Below are 23,682 nucleotides of genomic sequence, written 5' to 3' on the forward strand. Positions count from 1 at the left end.
TTAAAAAACAAAAGGAATCAAGGCTTTCCTTGATTTTGGATAGTCCGTAAATGTCTTGAGATAGTACCTGAAAAAAAATAAGGAAGAGAGTGATCATGCACAGATGCAAGAAAACTGCACCATTTCAATACAGCTCTGCTAAGGAACCTTAACATTCCTGCAAGCTGCCTCACTTTGTAACCTCTGGGTGTTACCCTTCAAAGAAGTATTCCAAAACTATTTACACCAGTAAATTTAATTAAGTGAAATCTGCTAATACTGTTAAAGTTCTAACAGACCCAAAATAGAAACTTTAGGAATTCAGAGTAGGGGACCATATCTACTCCAAAGGACTGCTGAGGTTGTAAGAGAACCCTCAGGAAAGGTTCACATTTAAAAAGCACATCGGAAAGAAGCTTTAATGTGGTGGAAGCAGTGATGTAACTCCTGTTGGATTAAATGACTGTCAGGCCCGTTTGTCTCCACAGGGGCTCCAGCTGACTGCTTTTCTTTCAGCCAGTCATGCATAAACTGATACATTAGTTGTACATAGTATTAAATTTCTGTTTTAGCTCGAATCCTGGCCCTGCTGCTTTGCCCCTCCCTGTCATTTTGCAAACTCCAAGAGCAAGCAGCAGCATACAGCAAGAAACAGTTTAATACCTGTGATGGTGATAAGCACGTGGCCCAATGCAGCAAAGAGTAAAAAAGGCAAAGGTGAAGGCTGGTAGGGACCAGGTTGCTATGGCAAACCCAAACCATTCCACAATTTCTCCAAAATAGTTGGCTCCAGAAACGTAGGTGAACAGTCCCCCTGCATCAGCAGAAAAAAAATGTGTAATTTCTATAGTCATCTCAAACACATGGAAAGTTTTCTACAAAGTCAGCAGCGGAGTTGCTACCTTTCTTATTCAACGTCTATAACAGCAACCTAAACACACTGAGCTGAAGCCAATGGAGCCACAACAAACTACAAGAAGGATCTTTTACAAGAATCTCACACAACTCAAGAATCAAAGGCAATTCTAACCCAGAAGCTTCCAGCACTTTCACAATCATTTATTTTCATTTGGAAAAGGACCATTAGTAGGTTTAAATTTAAATTATTAATATTAGTCAATTCTCTTCTGGACATAAAAATATTTTGCAACTCCACTACCTTCAGGGGATCCAAAATCTGCATCTCAGTTTTGGCTCATAGCTAATCACATCATCTACAAGAGGCAGGTAAATATTCAAAGTGAGAAATTCTAGGGGAGAGAGATTACCATCCATAGTAAGCCAGCAGAAGGAGTCAACACCAAAACCAGGAAAATCCTGGATCCCCATCCATATTGCTCTACAGACCTAGATGTTTCCAGGTTCAGTGCCCCAGTGCATGGCCACTCTTCTTCAGCAAGCCCTACCTTGAAGGAGGTGTAAAGTTTACAATTCTTTCTCGGCATGGAGAAGAATATTTCTTTCTTTGCAGCTACCCTCTACAAGGCTAAAACTCTCTTCTCTGAATTACCCAGTCCATTTCCTAAAATGTCTCCTCACAGCACGTGTTTGCAGATACTTCTGTTGCTTGCCACGCAGCCAGCTCATGCTAGTCCCTGCAGCTTAGAGAGGCATCTGGACCAACCACCTGTACAATACTACTGGCATCTCTACTATTATTATCACTTTGCTGTGAATTCAGTCAGAAAATATTATCTATCCTACTGCTCTACTTTTTCAAGGAGATGGGAGATAAGAATATACCTTGAGGAATCTTGTAAGTGACTTCCCCAGGTTTCCTCAGCTGGCGCAGCAGGAGATCACTGTGAATGTTGATTCCCATTCCCAGCAGAAATAAGAGGATGCCTAAGAAACAAACAAAAACCAACACTAGAAAGACAGCTTTGCATAGCTGTCCCTACTCAAGCACATTTGTGAGTTTTGTCTTTGGAGCAGACAGATAGGAGACCTAGCATGAGGTGAGTGGGTTCTTTTTAAGTCAAAAGATGCACTGCTACTGAGAAGGCTAGGTGACTGGTGACAAATCATCCTGTATCTCTGTGTCAGTTGTGGGATCGCAGTCCTCTGGCATCACCTGCATTAGATAGTTTCAGTGCAAAGTGCAACTTTGGGCAGAACAATGACCATCCTGAGCACTGTTTTCTTGGTGAGACCAGAACGCTTTCAGCTGGTTCAAGGAAAATCTGAACTTCCCAGCTGACCATGGTCACTATTTATTGAACATCAACCAGAGGGACAAAGTACCTAACTGACACTGATGGCTGATGGCAACCAGCCACACCCATGGCAGTTACTGCAGAGAAACCACTGAATTGTAGGCAAGTAGCATTACTCTCATTCTACAGCTGGGGAAAGAGGATCACAGAGAACACGAACCCATTCACACTGGAGCCAAGAAGGGAACCTAGATCTCAGCACATCTCAGTCCACTGCCAGTGAAGCTGCTTAAACAGAGCTATGAGCATGCACCTAGAGTAGTTACCCACTGAAGGATGATGAGGGCTTGTGACCAGAGTAATTCATTGACCATACTCCATTTAGATTAAAAACTAGAGACATTAGATTGAGAAACTCTGCAGGTGACATGCTCTACATTTCATGCCACATTAGACACTGAAAAAAACACCTCTGACAATGATTTGGAAGCAACAAAAGAAATATAAGTGGTGTGTGCTACAAAGTACAGAAAAAAAGATCAAATGCTGATGAAACCTCAACACTTTCAGAAGCAACAGAAAGTTGGTAAGAATCTGTAAATCAAGAATATACTCTTTGGGGTTTATTTAATATTTCAAGTACTGCTAATGATGATTACTTCCCCTTCATTCCTCCCCCCCTCCCCCCCCCTTAAATATGTATTTCATTTATTTTGCAAATTATGTGATGTGGTGTTTTCTTTGTTGGATATGGGTGTTCTTATTAAACAATGTCAAGAATTTTTAAGATGTGATGCTGTCTGAAAAGACTGAACATACATCCACAGTCTGTAACAGGGTACAGGAAGTACCTTCATTATTTTGTGCTTGTCATATCCAAAACATTTCCTCAGACTTCCATGTTAACCTTCATTTCTGTGTGTGCACTTAAAAAGCATCTTCTATGCAGCATCAAATGTGTAATGCCACCCAGCTGCTTCTGCTCAGTTATTCTCTCAGGAATTTTACAGGAAATTCAGCTAGGCTATTAAATTACAGAATATAAAGGAGCTATTTTAACATACAACCAGACTGTGCATAATCTCTAATCTTTCCACGTGCCTTACATGAGAAAAAAGGGGCCTTTGCCTCTAAAGCCTCTTCAGTGCTGGGGTTTTGCCCTTCTTTTCTCTCTTGGTCATAATAGCTGCCCCCTGATGGGGAAGAGAAAGCCACAGTATGCACTTGCATATTGCCACTGCTGGGTGGACACTTCTGGCTGTGCAAGGGCAGATCCCTGTTCAGCTGAGGCCTGAGATTGCATCTCTACAGCCCTACTAAGAGGGAGGCTCTGGAGTGGTGTCAGTAAAACAAGGCTGGTGATTTGAAATCAGCACATTACATGATATGCTTTCAAAGGTAGCTGCCTAGAAGAAAAAAGTCACTACACATTTATTCGTTTTATCTGGGCCAGCAGGCAGGTTTTATACTGACATACATCACAACTGATTTCACTCACGTTTGGTGAAGACTATGACATAATTCAAAATGCTTACAAATTGCTTGGAGATTAGAACTTGGGAGTCCTGCAGCTGTAATTACCTGATGTAAATCTGATGTCGGTGCACCAATCACTTGGGTATTCAGCACAGTAAATCAAGTAGTACCCCTGGAGGAAGCCATTATATATACAGAATAACGTGCCAAAAAAAAGCAATTGCAGTGGGAAAGGTCTGCCTCTAGTGAAGAAGGGATAAATAAATGTCCTAAGGTAGATAAGAAAACAAAGTCAGCACATTACTCATGATAACATTGCAATTTCACTGCTGTAGGAAAAAAAAAAACAACCAAAAATATAAAAAAGGTCAATAAATATTAAAAAAACAAAACAAAACAAAACCGTAACAAGATCAGCAGCTAATGGGAACTGCAGATAGTTTTTCAGATCCTCCAGGACCGAACGTGAGGTGGGAAGATGGAAATCTCATCTAGAGTCACTGTTGCTAGGAATGTCTCTCTGCTTTCCTTCTCCCTTGTGGGCAAAATGAGGAAACTGTGCCAACAAACAACATTTTTCTTTTCAGACTATAGCTGGCCTTTGCTGTAACGCAGCAGAGGGCTGAGCAAAGGATGCTGTGGAGGCATACGGACGTGCAGTTTCAAACTCAAATGTTGTAGGGTAGCATCAATTGCAATATCAATTCCCCAAATGAGCATTGCTACGCCACAAGCACCGTGGAAGAGCTTTGTTATGGAGAAGACATTTCTGATCCCACTACAAGGACTGAACCTTGAGCATTTTAGCCCATGCTGGCAGAAGGAGTTGGAGGAAGTGTTGAGATGCCCTCTGCCCTCTGGCTCTCTCATTCCCCACAGTTTATAGCCTAAGATATAAACCCCTTTCCTAGCCTCCCACCCCAACCAAAAACCTCCACTCATCTCCATCACAGAGCAGCTCTGTCCTGCTGTGCTTTGACACTGTGACACAAATATTTCAATGCCAGTTTATGCCTCTCCTTTGTAGTTTCAAACTTTTCTTTAGAATAAGAAGAGCCAAACCCCTGGATTTCATAAGATAAACACTGAGATTTGCATGCAGCAGCAGCACATAGGGCTTCCTTAGACAAAAGCTGTGTTAACACTAGCATTAACACGTGGAAGCAAGTAATTTGCGCTTGTATCATTCTAATTTTCACATATCTTTGCTTCAGCTGTGTGTATCCCTCTTGACACATTGGACAATCCATATCATCCTTGGGAGAGTGAAACGGAGAAGCTATATTCATTTATGTCAGGTATTTTCTTACCTGGACAGTTAAGTTCTGTACATGGCAAAATCTACACTCTTAATTTCTTTCTTCTGCCCTCTTGGGCTTTGAATGGTAAGTTTATAAGCACTGCTGAGAAGTAATCTACATCCCAGGCTGTCAACACTAACTTAAGCAAGATGGAGCATAAAATTTCATAACATTATAAATCTAGACTAAATTATACTCTGTGTCTGAAAGTGAGTAAGCAATGTACAAGAAACAACATATTAAGGTATCACTGCTTTCCAAAGCAAGGTAGGCCAAATTTCCAGCAATTAAGTCAGGTGCGATGTTCTAAACATTTCTCAATATAGCGAAACCTAAAAGAGGTGGAGGGAATAATTTTCAGATTGGTAACACATTTGTCATATTTATTACGGTATGAAAAGGAATGCTCTTTAGAGTATTTTTACCAAGACTTGTTGGGTTTGCTCCTTGGGAATGGGAAGCTGGAGTTACAAGTAGGCAAGGCCAGCTTTAGCAGTCTTACCTGCCTGTTGAAGAAATATTGACAAATTGGACCTGAACAGCTATGAGAAAAAGCGGGAAATTGGCAAACGTGAACTCTGTAAAAGCAAATAGTATGGAAGACTGATCTTATTAAACCCACAAAGTGAGTTTAAGAGGGGAGTTTATACAGCAGATTGGAGTGGGACTTGTGTTGTTTTATCTTTTGTCAAAACCAATTATATTTGTGAGCATCTTAATTTTTACAGCTGATGCAGACAGAAGTTTCTGTCATGAGCTGGAATTTCTCATCTCCCAGCAAGGCTGATTGTTGCAGTGGTGCTTTCTGATGTGGCTGTTGTGGGAAGAGTTATAAGCCCTTGAAAGGCAACTTGTCCTGCAGTAACAGGAGGGCAAAACCCAGTTGTAGACCTTTCTACAGGCTGCAGGACAGAAAGAACCAGAATGCAAAGTCAAAGTATAATTGCAGGGGAGCCAGAAAGCATCAGCTTGCTTTTTTCTGTTGAGGGAGTGAAATCCTAGCATTGTTGAAATCCAACCCCACAGCAGTTTTGAAAATCCAGGTCAGGAATTCATCCAAGAATATTTGTTGTGGAACAACTTCTCCACGGAAATCTGTTTGGGCCTGCAAATCCACAAGACAGATTAGGTTTGCTGTAGCTGAAATAATTGCCCTAAGTCTTTCTTTTAATATAGCGCTTTCCAGCTTTAACTACATAGCTACTTGAGGGTGCAAACATTATTGCTGATGAGTTTTGAAAAAAGCAATTGAGATAAAGCAGGGACATTTCATTCCATTCCATGGAAGATTCTGCATCTCTGCTGGAATTATTTTGCAGTATGAAAGTCAAAGGGGGAGCAAAGGCTAACATTTTAGAATAACAGGATAAATCGGCCTTTTGGATTTAGACCAATGACAAATTTGGCCTTTTTCTTTCAGTGCAGTATTGATGTCTAATCCTTTATTCCTTCATTATCTGTACTGGCCAAAGGTATTGCATCTGATTACTGTCAAAAGATTCTTTCAAACAAGTGAATAATAAATTGTTAATCTTCTTTTCCATAATTTATTTTTCAGAACAGGTTTTGAAGAGAAATCATTTGGCATCACATCACATTTAATATTAAAGTCCAGCTCCTTGAAAAATCCAGAGATCTTTATTTAAACTGAGGGCAACTCTAAGTTTGTTCTTCTTTCCACAAAAAGCAGAAATCTTTTCACAAATTTTACCATAATCCACTAAGAGTGGGCTCTCAGTCCTCTTCCAACATCTTGTTAATTGGAGATATTCATATTGCTGCTGTGTCTTCTCCTCTCCAGGGTCCAAATGCTGTAGCAGCCCCTGTTTTCCAGTCCGGCAACTTGAGGTGTTTCAAGTACTCATGCCATATTTTACACTTTGAGCAACTAAGTCAAGAGCTCAGGGCTGGCAGATGAGCAGAGGAGCACCTGGCTTGTTTCCACTCATCACCTTGTGGTCACCAGCCTACTTCTGTATCTGCATATCTAGCCCTTTGCTATCAGACCCTTTCCTAGGTCTAACTGGGATGAATTAGAAGCCAGCAATCAGAGATACTGCAAAGGCAGGCAGGGATGATGTAGTGCTTTTCCATTTGAAGGAGGGTGCTGACCATCATCCAGCTTGTCCTACCCACACGGGGCCACTGTCTGAATGTCCTGTGATGCTGGCCACCCATCAGAAGAGAGTTATGGACTACTTCTGACTAGGGCCATTCTGAGTCCCTGAAGGTATTTTTTGGCTCCTCTTGGAGAGGAAGAATAGGGTGTGCTCTGCATCCCTGGTGAGAATGAGCCAATGGTGCCTAAGAACTGTTTCCACACAGTCTGAGCTTCCTCACTTATCCCACCCAGAAATACAAAAGGTGTGGAATGCTGTTGGTCCAAGTGAAAGCAGACAGCCAGGCCCCCATGGGGGTGATTGTTGCAGCCACTGTTCTGAGGGCAACTGCAGGAGGTGTGCAGAGTGACCGATTCCTTAGCATGCTGCATAGAGCAAAACAATAACATTCCATGTGTGCCAAGAACAACATCCTCATGTTGGCACCTTTGGATTGGAACATGCTGCAGAAGCAACCTCCTTGACATGCTGATACCTCTTGTTGGGAAAAGATTTTAGCTTATGTATGTGGTTGGATTTTAGTGGTTAAGGGACTGATAACAAAGGGTGTATAAACAGCCACTCTGAGCAATAGTTAATTTGCTTTGATCTTTGATTAGGGCTTTGGTTAGGGACTTCTGCTTCTGTTAGTTTGCTACGTCTTCTGGCTAGGGCTTTGGTGTAGGGATGCTGTGAGGGACATGCTTGGGACTTCTGTTAGCTGCTTCATCTGTTAAGGGCTTCCAGGACTTCTGCTGTAATGGGACTCTGAGACTCCGTAATGCTGGGGATTCTACAACACTGTAATAGAGGACTTCTGGGAGGACTTCTGAGATTTTCTGCTCTCTGCCTTTCTGGAATCTCATTACTATAGGGCAATGGGGTTCGTGCCTTCATTCATCACCCAATGGTGCCGCAAATCGGGGAACAACAGGTCATGCCTTCAGGACCCTTGCGTCTCACATGAACACTGTGAATGCTCCACAGCTGACCAGGGATATGCATTGGAAAATAGTGGGTATGGCCACAATAATTCCAGAGTCATGCAGATGGGATAGCTTCCCGCAGGAGAAAGACAACCTGCTACATCAAGAGCACGTATCACAGCCACTTGTCTTGCTCCCTGTGAAACATCGTTGCTGAGGTGCTGTTGGCACTTCTTACTACTTTATTGGTACCTTCTCAACCAAAGGCCTCTTTGAGTCAGAAGACATCCTCTCTAGCTCCTTCCCCCTCTGCCCTGGTCTTTGTTCCTGTCCAGGGCACCCAGAGACGGAAGTCATCCTGGTGGGTGCAAACATGGTTTCCTCTTCCTGTCCTGCTTCTGCATGCTTGCTTCTTGGATGCTTTCAGGAAGGGATGGGTACTGCAGTAGGCACTCAACCCCAGTTTCTCCCTTGGTACTCTTGTTTAGTTTTGACCCTTTGACTCTCACCCAGTCCTTTCTCTTGTCACTGTTTGGGACTAATATTATTTCCTTCATCAATACTTGACCTCCATTTTTATTGAAGCTGCCTTCTTAAAGGAATGCTTTTGGTTTTTCTGAGTTCCCACAAAAATCTGTACCACAGATGACAGGTAAAGCTATGTCATTTGTATTACACTAAATACAGGTCAATCAGACCTGAAAGGACTTCCCTAGTATGAAACAGTGGAGTTCCCTTCAATCTATCTTGTGACAAAGTTGAAAAGATTGGTGTCCAAGCCAATTAATGGCATGGAAGTCTTTGCCATAGGTCATCACTGGAATCACATTGCTGGGGAGCTGCTGGTACCCTTGGCATACCTGACCACTTAGATGAAGGTTCAAGATGTTCACAAACATGCTGAACTTCTACCTGGGGTATCTGTGATGTCCTGCACAAAGCTTCAAATTATTCTGGAGACTTACAGATGTCATATGACATGTCCCAAAGACATCTGCTGCTGAAGTTTGCACACACATTCTCTTTTTCAGCCAAATTCTGTAGGTTATTTGTGAATTGTACTCTGGGGTAATTTTTTTAACTTTTACTATTTTTAAGTTGTGTTACACTGATTCCCATTGAATACTTATAGGAGAACACTGTCAAGACTATTCTTCCTGTACAGTCAATACTTCAACATTTTTCTGTTGCCCCAGATTGGATTTAAATAAATGTGAAAGTTAAAACGTCAGTTCTAATTGGTAGACAATCTTGCCATCAGTTCAAAAGGAAGGTAAAACAAAATACCCCAGAATACTTTCAAAAGTGAAACAAAGCATTTTAACTCTTGCTCATCATGATGTGTATAGATGCCTGGTGTCACGAACTGGAGCAGAGCCTCCTTACCCCTCATTTCTTTCCCCAAACATCCTATGCTGTGATGCTTTGCCCTTCTCCACTTATTCTTGTGGACTCTGCAGTAGCCCAAAAATGTCAAGAAGTTGGGCATATTTAAACAAGGAGAGCAAGTAGGTTATTATCAGCCACTGGTACTGCACTATGTTTCTTTTGCTAAGAAGGTGTGCATGGTGAGATACACTCCAACAGAGGCTCAGAAACAAAATCTGAGCTACAACTCAGGTCACACAGGCACACACAAGGCAGGCAGGAATGTTGGATATGCCATTAAGCCTCTGGCAACACCCACTGCAGGTCCAGGACAGAGAGCAGATGTCTTGACTGCAATATTGCAGTTGTATCTCATCTCCTGATGGAAGGAAAGCTGTAAACTGAGGATCTGGGCTTTTCTTCTGGAGCTGATGTCTAGCTGCAGCTGCCTGCATAGTCCATCAGTGCAGAGGATGCGCAGTGGCTATGTGTGCCACTTGGTGATTGCTAGCTGCAGGGCATGTCTTCCTCACTGGGGCAGGAAGGGTAGGGGTGCTCCGTGCACAAGTCCTGCATCACTGGGACTGTGTGAAAACATCAGATAATTGTAATCACTTGCTGGTCCAAGGCCCAGTTTATGAACTCAACCTAAATCATTGTCTAGTAACTGTGATGGGAGCAGGACAAATCCCTTTCTATTTCACTCAGATTTAAAGATCTAGCTATAACTTTCCAACCCACATGGAAAACATCCTACTTCCATGTTCCTCCACAGACAAGCCATTGACAAGAGTAATTTAAGGAACGAGAAAGATATAGATACTACTGAAAAGCTTACATTTCATCTATATAAAACAATAGTAAACTTGTCATGTCAGGTTGATTTCCATGTATTATGCTAAAAAAATGTGCTCAGTCTACAGTTCTTGGTATGTTTGTGGTTTAATTGTGAATTCATCCAGCTTGAAACCTTTTTCTATAGACACTCTTTGTGGGTTTTTTAGCAGCAGGTTCAGGGTTGAATGAAAACTTCTGGCAGGAACAGACTCATCTTTCCTGGGCAAGAGATGCAAGTACACACCTGATCAAGGGACAGGAGGACTGAGGAAACCCTGAGATAGATGGCACATTGCATTTGAGGACTTCTTGAGAAGAAGGGCAACTGGGCAGCACTGATTTAAGGCAAAGACAGCAGTAACACAGAAGGATTCAGTATCAAATTAAGAAGAGGTGTGGAAGAGACCACCATACTGAACCACTGGGGATGCTGAAATAAAGAACTTGGTAGGACTAGGAGAGGTAGGGGGATAACTACAGGTTACAGACACTTGCGAGTCCTTTAATAAAGAGAAGAAACAGTTAAAAGGCTTGGAATGCATACTTATTTGCATATTTCAGGGGACAAAATGTATTCGATTTGAGGAATAAATTTAGAAGGTAGCAGCTTCTGGGCAACTGATGATCATTTACTGCACTTTCTTTTGAATGAAAGAAAGAAGAACTGGTTGTAGATGTTAAGTTTGGGGGTAATTTTGGCTGTTATAGTTGCTGTTGGCTGTTTGGCTGTTATATAACATGACATGTTATAGTTTAATATCAACAAAGAAGCAGGGTGATCAGTAAAATTTCAAACCTGGACTTTAAGAGGGCTAACTTTGCCTTCTTCAAAACTCTGCTTAGAAGTATCCAGGGATCTAGAAGGAAGGGGGGCCCAAGAGAGCTGGTTAATATTCAAACATTACCTCCCCGGAGCTCAGGAAAAATGTATTCCCTTGAAAAAAAAATCAAGTAAGTGAGGCATAAGACCTGCATAGATAAGCAAAGAGCTCTTAGAAAACTAAAAAAGAAAAAGGAGGTTCACAATATGTGGGGAAAAAACCTGGAGGATTACAGAAACATTGCCAGAGAAAGTAGAGATTGAACAAGAAAGTCCAAGGCCCTCTTGGAGCTGAGTCTTGCCAGGGGGGTGAAAGAGAACAAGAAGATCTTTTTCAAATACATCAGTGACAAAAGGAAGAGCAGGCAAAAGGTGGGCCCACTACTGAATGATACTGGAGATGTGGTAACTGATGGTGCAGAGATGGCAGAGTTGCTGAATTTCTTCTTTGCCTCAGTCTTTACTCCTAAGACCAGCCCTCAGGAGCCTCAGTCTCTGGAAACAAGGGAACAGAACTAGAGGGAAAAGGACACTCCACTGGTCAGTCAGGACTGGGTTAGAGATCTCTTGTACCAACTGAAGATACACAAATCCATGGGCCCCAGAGCATCCCTGAGTGCTGAGAGAGCTGGCTGATAGTGATGCTGAACCTCTCTCCATCATCTTTGAAAAGTCCTGGAGAACAGGAGAGGTGCTTGACAACTGGAAGAAAGCAAATGTCACTCTAGTCTTCAAAAAAGGCAAGAAGGAGGACCCAGGCAACTACAGACCAGTCAGCCTCACCTCCATCCCTGGAAAGATGATGGAGCAGCTCATCCTGGAGGTCATCTCTAATCACCTCATTCTAGAGGTCATCTAATCATGGAAGACCAAAAGGTTATCAAGAGTAGCCAGCATGGACTTACCAAAGGGAGATCCTGTCCTACTAATCTGATAGCCTCCTATGAAACCACGACCAAATGGGTAGATGAGGGAAGAGCAGTGGGTGTCATATACCTTGACTTGAGTAAGGCTTTTGATACTGTCTCCCATAACAGCATTGTAGAAAAGCTCAGGAGATGTGGCATAGGTGGTTGGTCCATGAGGTGGATTGAAAACTGCCTCGACAACAGAGTTCAGAGGGTCATCATTAGTGGCACAGAGTCAACTCGGAGGCCTGTGGCAAGTGGTGTTCCCCAGGGATCAGTACTGCCCCACTTTTGTTCAATATCTTTATCAACGACCTGGATAAGGGGATTGAGAGTACCCTCAGCAAGTTCACTGATGATACAAAGCTGGGTGAGGGGTGACCATCACCCCCTCAGGCTGTGCAGCCATCCAACAAGATCAGGACAGGCTGGAGAGCTGGGTGAAGGCAAACCTCAAAGTTCAATAAGGACAAGTACAGGGTCTTGTATCTGGGGAGGAATAACAGCAGGCACCAGTACAGGTTAGGGATTACCCTGCTGGAAAGCAGCTCCATGGAGAAAGACCTTGGAGTGCTGTTGGACAGCAAGTTCTCCATGGAACAACAATGTGCTCTTGTGGCCAAGAGAGCCAATGGGATCCTGGGGTACATGAGTAAAAGTGTGTCCAGCAGGTCTAGGGAGGTTCTTCTACCTCTCTACTCTGCCCTGGTGAGACCACACCCGGAATACTGCATCCAGTTTTGGGCTCCTCAGTTCAAGAGAGAGACACAGAACTGCTGGAAAGAGTCCAATGAGCCACGAGGATAATTACAGGATTTGAGCATCTCCCCGATGAAGAGAGACTGAGATCCTTGGAGCTGTTTAGTCTTGAGAAGAGAAGACTGAGAGGCGATCTGATCAATGTCTATAAATATCTGAGGGGTGGGTGTCAAGTGGATGAGGCCAATTTCTATTCGGTGGTGCGCAGTAATGAGACAAGGAACAACAGGTATGAGCTTGAATATAGAAGATTTCAGCTCAACAGGAGGAGAAACATGTAAAGGACAATGAGGGTGATGAAGCACTGAAACAGAGAGGTTGTGGAGTCTCCTTCTCTGGACACATTCAAAACTCGCCTGGATGCATTCCTGAACGGATGCATACCTTAGGTGACCCTGCTTTGGCAGGGGGGTTGGACTCGATGATCTCTGGAGGTCCCTTCCAACCTCTAATGTTCTAGGATTCTGTGATTCAATATTGGCTTCTGCCAAGACCGAGTGCTGACTGTGAAGGACCTCTGCTCTAATCCAGTATGATAACTTCAGGGTTTCTTGTTTCACGGCTCATCTGACATCATACACAAACTGAATGAGTTAAAAATAATAGAATAGATAAGCAATTACTTAACACCAGCATTTACATGTGAAGCTCCAGAGTGACACTCACTACCCTAGGAAGGCTGACACCACGGATGACAGGATTTGCAGAAGCCAAAATTCAAAGACTGTCAAGGGGAATCATTAACTGCACTCAACTTCTGGCCACACAGTTAAGTACAGATTTCAGGTTAAATCCTTGGTCCTGAGTCTGAAAAGCTCAATTGCTTTCAACTGCATTTAAATAAAACAGAATTATAGGAGCAAATAAGCAAATATTTGCTAAAGCATGTGTATCTGATGTAAGTGGCTAAAAATAACATGCTGCTTCTATATTACTGTCAATTATTGCTCAAAAAATAGATGACCTTAGATAAATTTAAAGAATCGGAGCTATGCAATGCTCAATTCCAACACTAATATAAACACCTACAGTTAGTTATCCTGACCATCTAGCACTACTCGGTAGTGCCTCATTGATTGCTACGAATTTTAGGCATGATACACAGTAATGTAAGTAGGACAAACACACATTAGGAATGAGGCTGAGTCCTCTTCACATCACATATAGGAATTATTAGATGTGCTATAGTTAATAAAATACAAATGGTTGAAAAAAGAAAAGAAAAGGGAAGGGACGGTACTTAAGGGCGAGTATTTGGTTTTGTTTAGTAAAGAAGAACAGTGTAGGCTCAACTCCAAGGCAAAAATTTTTGGTCTTCTAAATTCACTAAAACAATGGGCAGGTTTCAAAAGTGTTTTGCAAGTTTGTTGATAAATTACTTCCAAACATTTCTTGTTCTTCCATTATTTCTGAAACTGTCACTGGAAAAATCTAGTTTCTCCAAGTTGTTGCCAACATCCAGTTAGAACTCACAAAGGAGGATTCTTCCTTGCCACTGGTAAAAAAGGGTATTGATCTTTTCTACTGACTTGATTAGGTATAGGAACAAATATTTCAACAATTATGCATTTTCTGAAGGGAAACAAAGAGCGTAATTTTTGAGTTTGGTGCATTAACAAGATGCATCAGCAAGTTACAATCCATCAGCAAATTACACTCAGTATACATTTACATTGGTGTAAATTTGTTTCTCAAATATTTCCATTTTGGTGTAAACACACTTAATTGCAAAATATTATTTTATTTATATTTGCTATTAGCTAATCACTTATTTCTTCATTTTTGTTGGCAATATGGAAAGATCTGAATGAGAGCTGAACTAAACATTGGGGAAAAAATTGACTGAATGCCCAAAAGTAACTGAAGCAAGAGCCTAGGACCAGCAGTTATTATCTCCGCCACCATCACCTGCCAGACTGCGCAAATTTATTGGAAAGTTGGGAATTTGTTTTTAAAAATTTCTCTCTTTCATAGCCAAATAAGGTAAAGTGAAGCTAACAGAGCAAAGGAAGTATGTCTTCTGTATGGATCCCTGTTGAAATCGGTAGCATCCCATGCAGACCCACGGTTTGTCCTCAGACACAACACAGACAAGTACTGGAGTTCAGAATGTACAACAGAATGGACTTTTCATCTAAAAAGCTGATACTTGTAACAAACTCCTCAACTGGGAGTGCTATATATACCTACAACAGCAGGAGGCAGGATGCATTTCTATATTTAGCTTAGGTAATACCATTTTCTTAAAATAGGTTTGTTGAGTGAAGGAATTGACATAAATTGGATATATTATAGCAGAGGGATGGCAACAGCAGGTGTCCTGTGTCTTGATCTTATTAAAATTTTTTACACTGTCTCACATGTCAATCTTATAAGTAACTTGGGTTTCCTGGTTTAGAGTATGTTATTTTAAGTGGCTGCAAAACTGATTGATAAATGATATCACAGGATAGTTAACAGTTGTCCACTACCACACTAGAAAGATACTTGGAGAGAAGTTCTGCAAAAGACTTTACTGGTACTAGTCAGGGTATTTTTTTCATGAATGATAAGTCTCTAGGGAAAAAATAATAATATTATAGTGTTTGTGTCTGGAGCAATTCTGCGATATGCTGAGCACCTCAAGAGTGAAGGATAAAATTTACAACAATTTTTCAAATATTGATTTCACAGTTTTAAAACAGCAGATTTGATTCAATGGCAAAATACTACACTTGGGTAAGACTGATCAAATGTAAAAGACAAGCTAGACAACAGACTGGATACTACGGGAGTGCTGGTAGGTAGGAAACTGAGCATGAGTTAATTAATGATGTCAGGCTTTTGTGGAAAAGCTAGAGGTTGAAAGTAATGTGGAACAGGAGTGCTGTTGGAGACACCTGAAGTAATTTCCTCTTTGTATGATGTTAATAGAAACTTAAATTATACTCTGTCCAGATGAACCCTGCATTTCATAAAAACAAGGACAAAGTGGAAACAGCCCAGGGAAAACCAGCTGTGGTCTAGCAAATATGACATGTAGAAAGGCTGAATGAAAAGAAAACCATTGTAAGACATTATAACAATGTACAACTTTATAAAAAATTGCTGCAAAGAAGAAAGGAGTAAAACACTGTCTATGTCTACCAGGAACACAATAAGAAGTAGCAGACTTAAACAGCTGTATAGGAAATGCAGCTTAGACATTAGGGAAGGACACAGAAGCACTAACACATACTAGACGAAAGGTTGGAGGAATCTCCATCAATGGCAGTTGTTAAGACAGGACAGAAAAACATCCAGCCATACTCCTTTATCTATGGCTCTGCTTCAGGTAGCAGAGATGTAATGAAAAGAATTCTGTGACTTGCGTGTAACTGTGCTTTACTTCTGAAAGGCAGAATAGTCATCCCATGCATGGAGCTCAGGCTAGCAGACTGCCTGCAAGACAGCAAACATCATCTGGAATCATAAATTGTAGTACTGTGCAGAACACAAGCATACATAACCTTTTTGAACAGATTAGGGAATTACATCCTTGGGTGGCACAGTAGGAGTGGTGGATATGATGGAGAACGGAGAGCAGGAGCATGACACACAATAATGCCTATCTGGGATGAAAACTTGGGAGTATAAATAGAAACCATAAAAGATTGTAAAGCTGCCTGGTAATGACAAAATAGAACAGATGAACTGGCAGATAGAAATGTACTGAAACAGGCATGTTGTCTTGAAAAGAAGTGAAGAAACATAGAAGTCTTATCCCTACAGAAATTATTCCAGTCCAAGAGACAAAAAGGAAAATTAGGGTACACTTTGGGCTGGGCAAAAACTATAGGCTTCTGTAAGGTTTGGTCCACTTTCTAATGGGAAAGGGTTGTATAGGTTACAGTTTATGTTTATAGTATAGCACTATTATTTGTACTAATAGTTAGGAAGGCAATCAGCTAGTATTCTATTTTGACAGCATAATTAGGAAGGTATTATTTAGTAATGCTAGCAGAAACTGCAAAGAAGAGAAGTCCACACCAGTACTGGGTACATGAACAATTTACACTTCCATGGCAAAACATACAAAAAAATATTTTTGTTGACTATTCATACATTAATTTGAGGAACATGGGTGAAAATAGCAACTCATCTAGTATTTTTACTGAAGAAATTAGATATTAGCATTACGGAAATTCACTGGGATGAATCACAAAAAGTTAAACTCATTGACTGAGGAGCAAGGAATGCATGAGAGAGAGTGCGAATGGCCAGCCTCTATTAGGGATGTCATTACCAGAGATAGAGTTACTGCTAAATCCAAACAGCAGGAGAGAATACATAAATATATTACTGTGTAGCTGGTAAAGAGCAAAAGGAATCTGGTCAGGGTCTATTGGAAAGCATTAAGGTGAAGAAAGAGAACAGAATTTGTTAGTTGTCAAATACCTGCATATTGTATATTGGGAGAGTAACGATAGGGGTTTCATGAGGCTAACAATAAAAATGTCTTTAATTGTTGACACTTAATGATGGTGACTTTCTAAGAAAAAAAGGGTAAAATAACTGTTTCTGTTTATCCATTTAATGTTTAAAAAAAAAACATAACTAAAACTCCTTCTTAACTAATACAAAGTACCTTTAAAAATTATGAGCAAATTATTTTGTAAATGACTGACTCACTTGAGGCCTGTACTTGTCTTTATTTCTCTGGAGGCTTGAGCTGCTTTTCTTACAGATCACAAGTAGGCACACCTACATGAAAAAATGACCAGCATTTTCAGGTAAATACTGCACCTGCTTGACCAACCAGACAGTACAGGTAGGCTTAAAGAGGGACTACACAAGCCACATTCTTCAGAGCCCAGGGAGAAGGAGAGTCTTTTTCTTTCTCCCCTCGACTCGGTTTCAGAGAGAGGGAAATTGGCCATGAAAGCTCTTTTGCCATGAAAGCCTGCTGTCCCTGATCCTTTGTAGAAATATGTCAATTTGTAGGAAACCAAGTACAGGCACACCAGAAAGGTCACTTGCAAACAAAGTTTTTTGGGGATCCAGCTGTGTCTGAAAGAGCAACCCGCTTAATGTCTGTCAATTCACTTGAGTGCACTTCAGAAATTAAAATACTTTGATTGGAAACAAAGTTGCAAGAGAAGAAATGCCTCTTTAAATTTCTGATGCCTCAGCTATTACGGGTAACAGAATGGAAGGCAAACGAAGAACCCTGTCTTTTACACCAGCATCTTCAGGATTGTATGCGAGACCATTCCTTCTTCCCCTGCCACTGTGTATGGTAGCATCTCTTCTGCTTTCTCACCACTCTGCCTTTCTCACATCTAAAAGAACTACAGCATTAAGGCTTGTATGGCATGACTGCAATGGCTTTCTCCTGTCACCACATACTGTTTCCCACCTTTGTTTTTTCAAGCTGGCCTGCAAAATGGAAACGCCACAAACAAGCTTCTCAACGCCACCTGAGGGCTTCAGCTGGCATTCTCACTGTATTTCTTAACCATCACAGCCCCTCTGGTAAGAAAGGCTGTATTGTGTTTCAAAGCAAAATACTTTGTAAGTCATTTATCACAAGAAATATTTCTGTACTTATGCCATTTGTCATCTTCAGCTCATGGCCAGCTTTTCACAGAGACTGCTTATACTGATGGTAGACTTGGCATTCAGTGCCCGTCTCACTTTCTTCCTCCTTTTCTTTGCCTTCTCACCCCATCAGCTTTTCTGGCCCAACTACCACAGGCCCTTCCTTATGAAAGTGAAGAAACTATGAGCTTACTTACAACAGATGTGATACATTGAGATTTTTATAGGATGGTTGCCTTAGCACTACAGAGCTAATTTGATTAAATTCACACCATGCTGTGGTAATAAAGTGCGTATCGAGACATGACACACTGGCTAAGGATAGCAGACACAGAGAGGCAGGGGATGGCATCTGGCATCAGGGATTCCTCCGTTCCTTTTCCTCCGCACAGCAGCGGCAGAAACCTGCCCTCAGCCTTTCCTTACAGCCGCAGAGAATGCACCATCACGTGCCTGCCACAAAGAGAGAGGCTGCTGCCTAGCGGCGGCAGAGACAGGCTGAGAGCGTGCTGCTGTCACCGCTGCTTCTGGGTCAAGGCAGGAAGTAGGGAAGGTCTCCTGGCTTCATCCACCCCACTCCTGCATCCTCTCGGGCAGCAAATATTTGTATTTGACTTCACTAGAAAAGGGTTGGCTTTTTGGACAGCTGTTGGTACCCAGATGACCATCTCTTTCAGCAGTGGGCTGGATGGCAGCATACTACCTACCAGACCTGGCTCACAGGACTCTGCTGGACAAGCAGAGAGGTCCTACAAAGTCCTTGGCCATGAGGAGTCATTACCATTAACCTAGGGATTTTCCAGAAGGAGATGAGAGCGCTCTGTAGAGCACTCCAGCATATTCCTCAATGATCAAAATTACCATTGGTAAAGCTGGCACATGGCACAAATTCCAGCCAGCCAGTGCATATGAATGTGGGTAGGACAGCATTACAGAGCACTAAGCCCACAGAAAAAAGTTACTTCAAAATCAAATAAATACAGCCACACAAACACAAACCATTCCTGAGAAGTGGTAGATTTTTAACTGTTTTGTGCTTATACCAGCTCCAGCTTGCTCAAAGTAGCTTGGAAATAGAGGGCTTTGTAGTGTGACTCCAAAACAGAAAGCACTCTTCCAATATGTAAGCATGGGAGAAGCATATGGGAACAGGAAGGTGATGTTATCTCTAGATATACTACTACAACTCTGGTATTGTATTCTACATCCAACAATGATGTCTTCATTTTAAAATGGATACCAGAAAAGAAGGGAGAGAAAAAAGCCATAAAAATTACCTGAGGGCTGAAGGGGAAAAATCTCTTAGATTGAGGGCCTTCAGCTGTGGTTCTGTGACATTATAAATCTGATTTAGGATACCTCAGATCAAATAAAAAATGTTGCAGCTACTTGACACCATGTTCAAAAGCAGGACAAATTAATTTTGCTGGTTTAAGACTGTTCCTAAATTTATGAAAAGGTAATTTTATCCTAAACAACCTCATGCTGGATGAAGTATCATGTATCTGCACTACTCTGTCAGATCAGGTAATGTCTGTTCCCCTGCAGCTGACATAAATCCACCAGAAAAACATAAATTCAGCATAAAAACCATATCATGTGCAGTAGCTAATGCATCAAAAATATGATCATGTGCTCCTATATTGTCTGGATTACTCTGGTGCACATGGGAGACCTGACAGCTCTGTAACAAGCAAATTGAAAGATTATCTGATTACTGTGTAAGTGATATGATGGTGAGAAAATACTACAGGGTACTAAGGAGTGCTTTAAATTAGCACAGAGCAACAAATAGCAACCACCACTGAGAAAAAAATCAAGGCAAGTCAAATTCAAGGGAGACATTTTAAACACATAATTTAAGTGATAGTAAAAAAAGTTCAAAAGACCACACTAACAGAGAAAAACAGTGGATTCTCCATAGAAAGTGATAGATTTTTCATCTTCTGGAGTCTTCAGACCAAGATTTGAAGTTACTCTGAAATACATGCTTCATTCAAACACAAGCTACTACTAAAGCACAGCTGGTTAAAACATAAAACATACAGGAAGGCAGAATAGCTAGCACAGCACAGTGGGTCATTAAAAAAATCTATGCTTCTCCATTATGGAGACAATATAGTCTTTTTGAGCATACCTCTAATCAAATTACCCTTCTGCATGCAGGCTTGTTACACTAGATGAGGCAAAATTAAGAATGATAAAAGCTTCCCAGTGCAGAGAAAGAAGTCACTACATTATGTGAAAATTTATGAAGACTTTTCTCTATTTCATACAAAGATGTCTCCGGAGGCATTCAAAACCCGCCTGAAAATGCTCTTGGGTGATTTATTGTAGGTGATCCTGTGCTAGCAGGGGTGTTGGACTAGATGATCTTCAGAGGTCCCTTCCAACTCCTACCATTCTGTGATTCTGTGTGATTCTGTGAATGCTAAAATACAGATGTCAGATGATCGCTAGGAGCAGATTAATATAGTTTTAATTAAAAGTGAAACGGCTTTATTCACTTCAAAATATTTAAGTCAGAAAAACTAGAGTAGGCTACATCAACTAAATGTAGTTACATCAACTAAATGTACTTTTATTATTGAACAATTGTAAGATTTACTCTTTACACTTGTAGTCAAGTTTAACCATGAAAGCATGTAAAACTATTGTTAGATTAATTCTAATAAAGATAATAAATTGAAAAAATACCAAGATAAAGTCTGGCTGTTACACAAAATTACTGAACCCCTTTTCAAATACTGTATTGTCGATAAAATGTCCTAACCCAGTGTGACCAGGACACCCTGCTCCTAACTCCTGGTAATACAACAAGCATAACCAATGTCGTTTTGTAAGGCAAACATCCGTAATACATAGGCACGCTGATCATCTGTCACCCCCTCTGCCCACCACTATTGTTGATAGGATCTGGTGGCACCCATTACAGAACAGGGAAATGTAACAGCACATGAGATACAGCCTATAAAATCAGCAGCTGCAAATGGACTTAGAAACTGCTGCTGGATGGTAGGTAGGGGTGCCTCCACCATCACAATCTTCTTTCTCTGAGGACTGAATGAATAACTCATGTTCTTTTAGGTAAAGTCTAAGTCTAGATTACAATTATTGTATGGTGTGCTGATTCTGAGAATTTGACCCAATCTGCAGAGCATCCAAGTGACTAAGAAGTCTAGGTAAAACCATATTCTAGATGATAAGAAAGCTACACAAATTACTAGAAATTGTTTAAGGTATACTAATTGCTAAACTTATGTAACGATAAGATATGCTAACTGCTAGAAATTGCAGATAACACTAAGCTATGCTGATTGTTAATATGTTTGTGTAATAATAAAGCTCTAATTATAACCACAACACTGTGACCATTGGTCATTCTACCAAGGATCCCTCGAAGAATCTGCCTGTCCCCACAGATCAGAAATTCTTGAAAATAGAAGCATTAATTAAATTTAATTCAGTGTAACTACATGTAACTATTACATCTAGCTTTCTGGGAGCAAAACATACTATACTATTATATTCTGCAGCTTACTTGGTGCAGCAAAGAATGAATACACCTCTAACGTAGTGGTTTAGCATTTTAAATCATTCTCTGTTTTAAATTTATGTACAACATCCTATAGTTTCTATCCCTAAACTATCTGTAGAGATACTGCAGCTGGATTTTCAACATATCAATTTCGTTTGAATTGCAAGTAAGAATTTCTGAAAAATTATTACATTAATGTTTGAAATTTCTAGGAAGCAAAATAAAAAATAGAAATTGGGGTAAAAGATGACAAATCAAGTCAGAAAAGGTTTTGCCTCATAGCCCTAATGGCATAATGTCATTGCATGCACTTGTCATTTGTGAAAAGCCATTTTTTCCATTAACTGAAAACCAAAAGTTAAACTCTTCATGAAAGAATTCCATTAAAAATGGAAGTGGGGCAGAAAATAAAATACACTCAACTTGGTATGTCAGAAGATATATTCTAGTGCTATATATACTCCACAACCAAGTCCCACTGACTGCAGAACCAGGTGACAATTGTAGCAGTATATCACTTCAAAGTTATCACCAACAATGGGCCAAAACTCTTTGAGCTTCCTATTAGTAAAACCAGACTAGTAAGAGTTACAGCATTCATTGACATCTGGTATGACAAAGTTTAAAAAAAAAATAAATTAAGATAAATTGGTAGTTCGATAGTTAAGTGGGGATGACAAATTTGAGCGTAAAGAACCAGCTCCTGTGTTGTAGTACAGAAAGCCTGCGGTGACTTTGTACTTCCTTGTGCTAACTGCACAGCAATGCGCATCATTCAGTCCTTGCTCTCTCACTGCTGTAGTGGGTTTGCATTCGAGCCATCCTCACGCGTGTTCCCATGGCTTGCTTTGGCGGCCGGCGCTCCACGTGCTGTGAGTCTCCTGCCCGCAATAAGCGCTTGGCATGTTACATGTTTGGATTTGGTTTATCCGAAACTTTGCTCCATCTTAGCGACACCTCATGCCTTTCCACCCCCTTTACATACAAATCCAAAGCGTACATCCTCTCCCCGGTTTCAAGCACCCAAGTACCACCTGCTCCTTCCCCCGGTGGCCCGGACGGGGAAAAAATGCCGACCCGACCGGCCCCTACGTTTCGAGCATAGGCCAGGGGAGCGAATTAGCTGCTCCCACGCCCTCCCGTTGGCGATGATGAGAATAACCGCGTCTGACACGGAAGGGAGCGATGCTGCAACCAAGATCTGCCCCAGCCCCACTGCCCGCTCGGCTCGGCCCCGGCTGTGCCCATTGCCGCACCTTCCCTTGGTTTATTAATTCCCCCGTTTCCCAAGGGGCCGCCACAGCTCTTCGCAGCCATCGCTCGCCGCCGGAGTGCTGCGGACCGATAGCGGGGCGGCTCCGGGCAGTGGAAGCCGCAGGACTGCGGGAGCCCTGCCCGGCAGCGGTACCTGTAGAAGTAGTGCCAGCAGAAGAGGCAGCATAGGAGGCGGCAGCCGAGCGGCTCGAGGCGGGGCGGGCTGCGTAGGGCCAGCAGCAGCGCGGGCACGAGGAAGGAGGGCAGCTCCTGCAGGAACCAGGCGCAGCGCGCAGGCAGCCGGCCCCGCGGTCGGCACAGCCGCTCCTCATGCTTCCCGTAGCGGGATGGTACCCGGAGGTACAACGAGAGCTGCAGCAGCGCCAGGGCGCCCAGCAGCAAGCTGAGCGCCAGCACCAGGCTGGGAAAACACTGCATGCTCGGGGGCGGGCGAGGGCGCCCGGCAGCGTGGGGTACCGAGAGGCAAATAGCTGTTGTTTGGCCCCAGCCCTGGCCTTATTAGAGCCACGGCGGTCACCCCGCCCCGCCGCGCTGCCTCCCATCGCTCGGGCTCGTCAATGGGTGCAACCCCTCTTGCCGACGAGGGCGAGGCGCCCCAGCGCCCAGGGAAGCTGCCTCCGGTGCGGCCCACTTCAGCCCCTCCCTCTAACCGGCCCGGTGAAGGCTCCGCAGCAGCCTGGT

The 23,682-nt window shown here is 42.1% G+C and overlaps 1 protein-coding gene across 1 annotated transcript; it reads right to left on the reverse strand.

The window, feature by feature from the left end:
* Positions 1-23,424, reverse strand: SRD5A2 (steroid 5 alpha-reductase 2). The gene is made up of 5 exons (XM_054399115.1): positions 23,135-23,424; positions 3,717-3,880; positions 1,723-1,824; positions 643-793; positions 1-67 (listed from the first exon to the last, which is right to left on the reverse strand). The coding sequence occupies exons 1-5, from the start codon at positions 23,416-23,418 to the stop codon at positions 1-3; spliced, it is 768 nt and encodes a 255-aa protein (XP_054255090.1). The 5' UTR covers positions 23,419-23,424.
* Positions 23,425-23,682: the final 258 nt, after the last annotated feature.

Source organism: Indicator indicator, chromosome 2, assembly GCF_027791375.1.
Source record: "Indicator indicator isolate 239-I01 chromosome 2, UM_Iind_1.1, whole genome shotgun sequence".
Classification (NCBI taxonomy): Eukaryota; Metazoa; Chordata; class Aves; order Piciformes; family Indicatoridae; genus Indicator; species Indicator indicator.

Excerpts from the sequence above, each read along its gene's own strand:
- SRD5A2 (XM_054399115.1), bottom strand. The coding sequence starts at position 23,418 with ATGCAGTGTTTTCCCAGCCTGGTGCTGGCGCTCAGCTTGCTGCTGGGC. Across the intron at positions 794-1,722 it reads CACTTACAAGATTCCTCAAG|GGGGACTGTTCACCTACGTT; the intron begins GTATATTCTTAT and ends CTGCTGATGCAG. Across the intron at positions 68-642 it reads CGTGCTTATCACCATCACAG|GTACTATCTCAAGACATTTA; the intron begins GTATTAAACTGT and ends ATTTTTTTTCAG.